Source organism: Dendrobium catenatum, unplaced genomic scaffold, assembly GCF_001605985.2.
Source record: "Dendrobium catenatum unplaced genomic scaffold, ASM160598v2 fragScaff_scaffold_1497, whole genome shotgun sequence".
Classification (NCBI taxonomy): Eukaryota; Viridiplantae; Streptophyta; class Magnoliopsida; order Asparagales; family Orchidaceae; genus Dendrobium; species Dendrobium catenatum.
This window is the reverse complement of record NW_021319959.1, coordinates 78,223-89,493: the sequence shown is the minus strand read 5'-3', so window position 1 is coordinate 89,493 and position 11,271 is coordinate 78,223. Positions and strand designations below refer to the sequence as shown.

The 11,271-nt window shown below is 32.9% G+C and overlaps 1 protein-coding gene across 1 annotated transcript; it reads left to right on the top strand.

Moving 5' to 3' along the window:
- Positions 1-9,554: 9,554 nt before the first annotated feature.
- On the top strand, positions 9,555-11,009 carry LOC110106069 (geraniol 8-hydroxylase-like; the record flags this gene model as incomplete). The annotated part of the gene is made up of 2 exons (XM_020835807.2): positions 9,555-9,785; positions 10,251-11,009. Coding segments are annotated over 2 exons (852 nt in total), but the record flags the coding sequence as incomplete, so codon positions are not given.
- Between the last annotated feature and the right edge of the window lie 262 nt (positions 11,010-11,271).

The window sequence follows — 11,271 nt, the reverse complement described above, 5'->3', positions numbered from 1 at the left end:
AAGTTAAGACTATCAATCTCATATTCTTTTTAGGCATACATAATTTTAATAATATTATTATAATTTTAATGTCTTATTATTTTTTATTTCTCTTTTTAATATAATTATCTTTGTACTTAGAGAAGTTTGAGTTTTAGATTATTAATTTTGGAAAGATCAATTAAAAAAAATTGGAGAAATGTACAAGTGTACAAAAATTGAAAGAATGCACAATGGTTCGTAAATTAAAAAGAAGCACAAAATTAGCCCAAATACAAAAAGATACACAAAGTGTGCCACAAAAATTTAAAAAGATGCACAATATTGCCAAACAAGTGTATTGATAATGTTCTTTCTTCTATCCTTTAATCTTCATTTTGAAATCAATCTAATGTTCAATTATATTTTGTATTGGAATTTGATTTTAATTAATCTTTATTTTGTCACTTTTGCAATAATTCTTCTTATCTATTTATCTAGATTGCTTCATGACCTTGATATATTCTTCTTGTCTATGTTATATTTTAATTTAAATGTTATGATTTTTTATTTTTCTCTAATGAATATTAATCTTGTTATTATAATTATAATTCAATCTCTTTCAAGATCAATTATCAAAGATTTCTCATATGACTTATTACATTTCTTTTTATTGTTATAAAAAAGGAGGAGAAATATTGTTTGTTTGCATTTGATTTTTGCATTTTAGTATTTTATTTGCATTTGATTTTTGTATTTTAGTATTTTGTTTGCATATGATTTTTGCATTTTAGTGTTCGTTAGAGTTATTTTATTTTTTTGTTTGAAGTGTTTTGTGAGTTTATAAAAAAAAATAGATTTGTTCTTAATATAAATTCCTTTATATTCACTTGCTTATTCATTTAGGAGGAGTTAAGGAGAAATTTAATATTTTTAATTTTATTCAAACAATAATTATTTTGCCATCATCAAAAAGGGAGAGATTATTGAGATAGTTGCTACTTAATTTTGTATATTTGATATTCTTGCAACTTATATATTTTTGATGATTCCAAATATTATTGATTTGATTATTTTTTCTCCTTACATATTTTGGAAGAATTGTTTTGCTATTGTATGTACTAATATTTTAGGAAAATCATACTTTAGATTGTTGAAGACATCAAATCAAGATCAGTTTAGAGTTTATTATAATTAAAGTTTGTATTTTTCATTTTATTGAGTTTGAGAGAGTATGATTGTAATTGAGTAACTGAGCACGCACACACCAGGGGAGAGTTTAAAATTCATATTTTTTAAACTGATCGTACTGCATGATATCACTTTGTATTGGATGATCTGGTAAGTTATTTTCCCCAATGAGTAGTCGAACGAACAGAAATAAAATTTTTTGTAAGTACGGATCATATGGGATAATCCCAGTTCGTACATGCTTTCACGAGTATGAAAGTCTTGGGTCCGTCCTCACTCAAAATTTTTTTTCTAAGTATGGATCGTACAGGATAATCCCAGTTCGTATAGGCTTTCACGAGTATGAACGTCTCGGGTCTGATCCTCACTCAAATTTTTTTAAGTATGGATCATAATGTATGAACCCAGTTCGTACAAGGCTTCTAAAGTACAAATGTCTAGAGTCCGTTCTTGCTCATTTTGTCCTGACATTTTCTACATAAAAAATTTAAAAATTTTCATACTATTCATCCAGATGAACATGGTTTGTACCGGACGATGATCGGGTATGAAATAATTTTTTACCGATTCACAATAGGTTTGTACTCAACAATATTTGAACTGTTCAGACGTCCAAATATGATCATGTACGCTCAAAATTGAAAAATTCGATTTCCTGGAGGGCTTTTTGTGTCTTTTGTATAAAAGAACCAATAAGAACTGACATAAAAAAATATTTGCTTCATGATTTTTCAAGGACAATTGAAGGAGAGAGTGTGAGAGAGTGTTTCATAGAGATTTCTTACTAGTAGAGTGTGAAGGGTTCACAGGGTTACTCAAAGGTAAGGATCTCAGTGTGATTTGTATTTTTCACTCTTCCTCTTATCTTTCAAGATTGCTCGTGAGAAGATCTTTGAAGAAGATCCAGTTCTCTGCTGACACTTGGAGAGTGTGAACAGTTGATGGTTCTCTACCGACACTTGGAGAGTGTGAACAGTCGAAGGTACTTTGCCTACATTTGGAGGGTGTGAAAGGACGAAGGTTCTCTGCCTACACTTGGAGGGTGTGAAAGGATGACGGTTCTCTACCGACACTTAGAGAGTGTGAATAGTCAAAGGTACTCTACCTACACTTGGAGGGTATGAAAGGATGAAGGTTCTCTGCCTACACTTAGAGGTTATGAAAGGATGACGATTCTCTGCTACACCGAGGATTGGTGGAAGAGAGTTTTGTAAGGGCTTCTCTGCCTTGCTGTTAGGGCAAAATGAGAGTCACTTTGGTAATAATGCAATACCTGAAGAGGGATTCTTCAGGGAGTGGATGTAGGTTGTGTTAGACCAAACCACTATAATTCTTTGTGTCGTTTAAATTTCAACTGCTTACTTACTGGAAGTTTTTAATTTCGTGGTTGAAAAATTTGCTTTCTAATAACTTCAATTAACTTGCTATGAATCATTAACGGGTTTTAAATTTTAAAATCTAAGAGAATTTTTAAAATTACCAATTCACCCCCCTTGGTTAGCCTTGGGTCATAAGCTTAGGTTTAACAACCTATTCAAGATTCAACAGACTATCTGTTAATATTATAATTAATATGGGTTTAATATTAAAATAAAATATCTTATGTAGGAGGGTGTGCTAACATGATTTTTTTAAATGAAAGATTTATGGTATAATTCTAAATGTTGGTTTGTAATTTTTTGACCAAATTATGTCGATGGCAAAGGGTGATGACTCTTTATAAATTATTAAATCTACATGTAATGATGATATAATAAGATATAATGGTGTAATAATAATTAATAAGACTGGTGGATGACACATAAAATAATGAAACACCCTTAAAGTAGGATGTCTTTCCTTGCCATTCACCAATTGCATTTTGAAAGAATGAATATAGAATAACATTTTGATGTGTTTGACTTATAGTGGATTTTGGTAGAATTATTAAACTAATAGATATTTATTAACTTTGGAAAGAAGATAGTTAAAATATAATTCTTCTAATTTAGACTTGAATCATTATAAAATGATATTAAAGTAATGATTATTTAAAGAATTGAATTCTAATAAGAGTTATAAGATTAATTATGGATGGTGTAGAAGTGAGTAGTATAGATTTTATTCTTTGCACATAATTTATTCATTATATATGTTTGTATGTATATTGAGTTTGATGTTTATCGGATTAAGAAAGAGAATTATATTGGTGGACAGATGGACCCTATTGATGAGGATATACAAAATGTTCGAGTTTAACAACAATTCCAGCGAGTTCTGACATCTTGATGCAGCTTGTTATTTGTTAATATACTTTCACAGGTAATAAGTGAAGCACAGAGTAAGCAGACTAGGAAAAAAACCAAAAAAGGATAAGTATTTATAGATGTTCCCTAAGTTAGGGCCCCAACTATCTAAGGGATCGGTAGAGCCATGGGTAGTAGAGGACTGACTACTGAGGATACATAAGATCTTTAATAACATATAATGTCCAAAAATAAGAAAGTAACCTTAGTAGTGTTTTTATTTGAAGGAGAGGCAGAGAGATAGTGGATAGGATAATAGAGGGAGAAATTTCAGGAAAAGATGAATGCATATATTACTTAGGTAGAGTTTGCTATTATTTTTAGAAATAATTTTGTACCTCCATTAGCTTAATAGTAAATGCATGATGCCTTTATGAGATTGGAGTGGGGAGAAAAAATAATGATGGAATATGAAGTTGAATTTATTACACTTGCAATGTACACTCTATATTTAATTTACACAATAGAAGAAAAAATGCTTCAGATTTTTGAGAGGACTGAAGGATGAGTTGAGACACCCATTGGTACCATTAAGAATTCAAAAGATTTCATAGCTGGTTGAGAGAGCAAGATTAGTCGAGAATGATTTAGTTTTACCATTATTCATGGATCATATGAGTAGGAAGAGACCATGAGACAATATGATCAAAAGGGATAGTAGTGAAAAGAGAAGTAAATTTTCAAACGACAAGAAAGGGTCTGAGATGAAGAGGGATTTGTACTGGAGTGTGCATGATGGGGAAGGAAACATGTTGGACAATATTTTTTGATGACCATACTACATTTCATATGTGGACAATGAGGACGCCAGATAGCTGATTGTCCATAATATTGAAGGGAATAAGATCTGGATTTAAAGCGGAGTAGTCCAAGCAGGGCTACAAATAAAGGGCCGTGGGATCCAAGGGATATAGTGAAGGATCTATGAACATAAAAAATGAAAGAGGAACTAGTAAAAATTAGAAAGAGCCCACATATTCTGCCACACTAGCACTGTCACCAATATGACGTAGAGTTTAAAGTCTAATAGCAGGACAATAGAAATGCCTCAGGTGGATCCATTGGTAGAATTCTTAGTTTTATGCATTTGTAGTTGATTTTTAATCATTTCATGTAAATCAACATGTGATTGGTTGAACTCATGATTGATTGAATGAAATGAATGATAAAGTTAGTGATCAATTGTATTTGAGTTTTATCGAATGTAAAATTGATATTGTGCCGATTTGTTTTGAATCAAATGAATTTATTTTTAAATTTTACTAATTGTAGAATTGATATCATACCAATTTGTTTTGAATCGAATGTATTTAATTTTGATTTTTTTGTAGAATTAATATCATACCAATTTGTTTAATGAATTGACTTTGTTTTGAATTGGTTTGATTTTGTTTTATATTAACTTTATTTTAGCATTGACTTTTTTTTATTGATCGTGAAAATGTCGAGGGTAATTTTTTTTAAGGTGGGTTGATTGTAACAACTTGAAATATGTGAAAATAATTATAAAATAAAATTCTCAAAAATTTGAAAAATTAAGTTGGAGTGTTGCGGCACTATGCTTGTAAGTAGGGCTGTCAATATTTGACCTGACCCGAAAATCTGATCTGAATCCAACCCAAAAATCTTTAGTTTGAGTTAGGGATTTCGACCCATTTGTAAAACCGGTTCGGCAACCCGAAATCAACCTGGTTTGACTCGTTTTTAATTGATTTAGGAGGGTTTTAAAAAATTATTATGAAATAAATAAATGTTATTTCCAAAAAATAATAAATTATTTTGTTCAAAATTGAATTAAGCTTGGTTTATTTTAAGTTGATTGAAGTAAATCTTATCATAATTCGATTTAGGTTTAAATAAATTAAATTAAATAAAAATATTTTAGTAAAACATACCCAAAGCGATTCGGGTTTGGGTTGACCCGGACTTGAAGCAGGTCGGGTTCAAGTCCAAAAAACCGACTCATTTGCAAAAAATGGGTTGGGTCGATTAGTGCCGGGTCAGTTCCAGATCAAATTCTTTTAACTTAATACTTGTCCTTGGTGCAGTCGTCGCCTAACTCTTATTTGGCTTGTTTTCAAACAAAATTGCTCCTCAAGTTCATTTCGAATAAAATAAGTAACAAACACCCTAATATTTTACTCTGTAATATATGCTAATATTTTTATTCGATGGACTAAGTACAATATAAATATGACACAACATTTGTCACACAAATTTGAGGTAGATTCATACATAAGAACTGAGCTTCGCAAGTATTGTCGTCAACTATGACATTGCTTCCTTATTTGGCATTATGGGTCCTCACCAAATTTTTTTTAATGCATATCAGGGGTGTCAATATTTGACAAGACTCGAAATCTGACCCGGACTCGACTCGGAATTTTTTTGTTTTTGGGTCAACCCGTTTGTTAGACAGGTTGGGTTCAAGTTAAAAAATGTGACCGTTTCTAAAATTGGGTCTGGTTTGAGTTGACCTAGAAACCCGAAATCTACCTGAAGTTGACCTGAGTTCAGGTCCGCTAGCCTTTCGTGCCATGGGTTTCGCCTGGCCTAGCCTGCTAGCAAGTTGGAGTAAGGACGCTGAGCCACAGAGCCTTGAGGCACATCCACAATCAGTGCCGCATCTCAACCCTAGCCCTATCCTAGCTCGTCATGGCCGCCTTCACCTCTCAAGTCGTCACGCGCCCAGCCGCCTAGGAAGCATGCGGTAGTCAACATGCTTGCATGAGGCACTGCCTTGGCCGGTTTGTCTGGCCTAACCTGCCTTCTGGCAGGGGTTCATGCATCTGGATATTGGCCACACGATAGTTAGAATTTGACCACTACCTCTGTTACTACTAAAATTACACCACTAGATCTATTTTAAACTCTTACTAAAGCTTCATTTGGGGCAACTTTCTTAATGTTTTCTAAAGCAACTTTCTACTACAAAATTTTTTAATTCAAGAAATTTTTATACTGGAAATTAATTTTAGAAAGCAGCAAAAAAATCATCTCAAATGAAGCCTAAATAACAACAAAAAATTAATATTTTTCTTAAATAATAAATTAAAATGAAACCAAGATTCCTTAATAATATTCACAATAGTTGATGGAAATAATCTTTTTTTTTTCCTTTAATTACATGGAACAAGTCCTCTCCATGCAACTTGGTGTATTAAAATAATTATTAGACCAAGCCTCAACGACAAAACAAACAGCTTAGTCCAGTAACTTAGTTGATATGGTATCTTCTTGTAGCATCAGAGCTATTAATTTTATGATTGACTCCAATTTATGATAATATAAATATGACAATCTATTTTTAACTGTTTGTACCAATTCAAATTGGTATATAGAGTCAAACCACTCTCTTAGCCTCTTTAAACATTACCAGCTTTGCCTTGCCTGGCAACCTAATCTGGTAAAGAGTGTAAAGAGTCAAATCAAATTCTATTTGTCTCTGTTTTGCTTTTTAAATGTCTAAGTTGATAATCTATTAATTTGTCACATCTGAACAGATATTTGAAGCTGGACTTTAGTTCCATGCAGGATATACAGTACACAAAACTTACTAAAATAGAAGACCACTTCAAGCTTCATCCAATCTTTTAAAATGAAGTCCATAACACAGTAGATAACTAACTCTTCAGAATTATGGAATATGCAGGAGGAGTTTCGTGCAGTAGCGTTTTCTGTATTATTATTTTTGGGACATTTAGGTCAATTAACGATAACTCACACACGCATCACATACGTAAGCTTCGAACCCAAGACCTCTTGGTTGGTAGCCAAAGCTCTCAACCAACAGATCAAGATGAGCTGCGTATCATGATGCATGTACTCGCCTCACTTAGGTCAAAATACTTAGTATTCTGATACACTGTAAATCTTATACAAAATTACTCAATAGACTTCTTGAATTTTTATGTTAGGGAGGTTTTGAAGATGAGTATAAGATTCTTTATAGGTGTCTTGAGGCTTCAACAGGATTATTAGAGAAATCTAGTTGTTCTTTACATATTTGTTCTTGTAAGATGAAGAAATTGATTATCTTTTTAATGCTGAGATTTCAACACGATTATTAAAGAAATCTAATGAAATCAAGATGCATAGCGAAACATTGAGGAATCTAATCTAAGAGCAGGCCCTTTCTCTTGTTAAGATAACTATCATGAAGAGTCTCTAATCTAAGAAAGTTGGCAATACCAAAGTAAGTTTCTATGAATGTGAGGGTTTATGGTGTGGGAATGGAGGCTATTCTTGTAGATTTTAGAACATCAGTAGACATTATGGAGGATCTCTTAGAATCTACTCTCATAACAAAGACAAAAATTATATTATTGAATAGAGGATGATGAGTACCAATTTTCCTTCCTTATGGTCTCCTTAATAGTTGAGACTAAAAGGATTCTTGATTAAGTGAGATTGGAAACTCATCACATAGATCTTGGTTAGTTGTGTGTCAAACCATATAAAACTCTTGCTTCCAATTCTCTATAATTTAGTTTTATACACTTGTAAATTTATTTAACTTACATGCTTGATAATTCTTTCTTGTGGTTACTTTGTCTTGCGATATAATGATTAAGCGATTATTTAGAATGTTCCTAATAATGTTATTCTCTTGCTCTAAACATAGCATCGTTGCGATCACAATCATTATTGTATGGACACTAATTTGTGCATTCTTGGTGTTTGATAATCTAAGTGAATCATAGCTTGGGTAGTTGTGTTGCTCTATTACTTTGAGCTTATAAGTTATAACACTTATATATCTAACTTTATCTTATATTTAGCACTATTATGCACTTGAGCATTTACTCTACTAAGCTATTTTGATTATTACACGAGCTTGTATTAATCAAGTAATATGATTATTGAGGTTCTTATTAGATATTCATTAACATCAATATAAAAAAAATATATATTTCATAACTCATTAACTTATATGTGATTGTTTTATTTAGCATTTAATTTATGTGTATTTTATTAAGTGTAAATTATATACTATTTATTGTGTTGAAATTCAGTGAAAATGTATTATTTAAATTGTGTTTGTGCATGAAATGCTCATAAGAAGGAAAAAATTCAAAAGTGGTGAATGAGCACTACAGTACCCACATATTATGCTCCCTAACATTGTCAACAACAATGCTCTAATACCATTTTTAAACATTTCAACACCGACCGCTCGGGAATTTAAGGAATAATTAGCTCCCCGACGAATCCAAGGTCATCACCACAGCATCAAAAATTCGTGTCGCAACACTTAAGTCTCAAGAATTTGAACAATGGAGTGCCAATCATCACAACACCACAAAGTCGGATTGCATTTTCAAGCCCCACAATGTTTAACTTTTACAACATCGTGGCAAAACAGTTATCAAAATGAGGACATGTTAATTCAATCATTAATCGTGCTAGGTCAATACAACATCGCAGCGGAGCAAGTATAACATGCCAAGGCATTAGTTCATTTTATAATGCCATAGTGCCCATACTCTAAGCGTCGTGACACTTGAGTCCATTTATGCCCTTCTTGTAAATAGGTTTTCATTTGTTTTGTGAGAAGGGAGTGAGTGCTGTTAGAGTTGTGTCATCTTTAGTGGAGTCTCATACTTTAGAGTGATTTTTTTTAGTTCTACCTTGGAGTAAATATTAACCTCATTTTTATATGAGGTCATCAATCCATAATCTTGATCATCAATCTAATGGTTGACAGTCATCCAGTTGTGTTGCAAATCTAAACCCAAGTCCTATAATTTTGATGATAACAAACATTATTGGATTCCTTACTATGCTATATCCTGTTAATTACTATTATTGCATATATGTTTTTCCTGTGCACTAACATTTTTGGTCCACCATACACTTGCAAGTTTGATCAGCTCAAAATTGTGTAGACTAGGGTTAAATATGTCATGAAATGTCTGTAATTTCAATTCCTATATATTTTTACCTTTCTTGAGCCAAGTCATATATTTGATGGATACAAATCTTAGAAATCATACACACACACACACACACTCAAGAGAGTGAGTTTGTGACAATAACAAAAGTTAAATTTTTTTAACTAATCGTACAGTACGACCAGCTAATCAAAAAATTATTAAAATAACTAATTTTGAACCGAACATCTCTGACTACTTCACTTTCCTGGCTCCAATTGACTTGCAAGGCCGGGGACGTCGATTTACAGCATACTTTAATAAATTATGTGATTTTTTTGATAAAATGATAGAAAACCGATTGGCAGCTACAACTGGAGAAGGTAGGACTAATCAAGACATTTTGGATGTGCTTCTTCAACTAAGTCGAGAAGATAATTCCAAGCTTACTAGGCGAACCATAAAATCCTTCTTGTTGGTAATTATTAATCATGATATTTCTGCATGCACGATAAATTTCCTAATTTGCATTATATATTAAAGTGCTGTTTGGCAGCAGGTTTTAGGCCGAATTTGAGCGAAATTAAGCCAAACGGCCTAAAATGCAAAACCAAATCTCACGGAAAACTAAATTCGCTTTAGACAGAAAATTTCGCTGATTCGTTCTAAATCCCGCATTTTCGAAATCATGTATTTTGCCAGATTTATGAAATCGATGGTGCTTGAGGAGAGTCTCATCCTTAAATCTTGCTATATAGCCAAACAATCAAATGAGATTTAAGTGGATTTATCAAAAAGCTCACCAAACAATTTTTAGGAATGAAGCCCCACAACATTTTCGAAATCTGGATTTAGAGGATTTATAAAATCCTACTTAAATCAAATCCGGGGTGCTACCAAACAGCCCCTAAAATATAATAAATTTCTTTTAACATTTTGTCAGGATTCTTTTATCGCTGGAAGCGAGACGAGCTCAACCACACTGGAGTGGGCGATGGCAGAATTGCTTCGCAGGCCAGAACTGATGAAGAGGGCTAGAGAAGAGATCATTACTGTAGTCGGATTCGAGAGAGAAATTGAAGAGTCTGATATCTCAAAACTACCGCTCCTCCAAGCAATTCTGAAGGAGACACTCCGGCTTCATCCACCGGTTCCACTTCTACTACCTCATAAAGCAGAGGTAAGCACGGAGATAAATGGCTACTTGGTCCCGAAGAACACTCAGGTGCTCGTAAATGTGTGGGCGATAGGTCGAGATGAGCAGGTTTGGGAGAAGCCGGACTGCTTTATGCCTGAAAGGTTTATGGAAGCCGGAAGCAGCATAGATTTTCGAGGGCAGCACTTTGAGCTAATACCATTTGGTTCTGGACGGCGAATCTGTCCTGGACTGCCTTTGGGCGTTCGGATGGTTCAGCTCATGCTGGCCTCACTCATTCAATCCTTTGAATGGAGTTTGCCGGACGGAATGAAGCCTCAGGATTTGAATCTCAACGAGCAGTTTGGTATCACACTTAACTTGGCTTCTCCACTCAAGGCTTTGGCTATTCCTGTCAGAAAAATGTGATCGTCAACTTGCAAATCAGGGCTTGTAATATCTAAGCTTCCTTCAATGGCTGTATCATCACCATTAAACTTCCTATTGATTAAAGTACTATTTGACATAAATTATTATATGAAATGCTCTTAATTAAAGTACTATTGATTAATGCTCCTATTGCATGTATTACTTTAATTTTTTTATGCTGAAATCAATTACGGTAAAAGTTTTATTGCAAGGAAACAAATTTTTATTTACTAGTTTTAAATTTTAATAGATCAAATTGCGTACTCGGCTAATCCTTGTTTGTTAGGACAAAATGTGAAAAGTATGACTACTATTATTCTTTTTTTCTTATTTTAATTATTTTTATTTTCTATTTTTTTATGTGACTGCCATTATTCTTTCATCTAACACTTTAACTGAT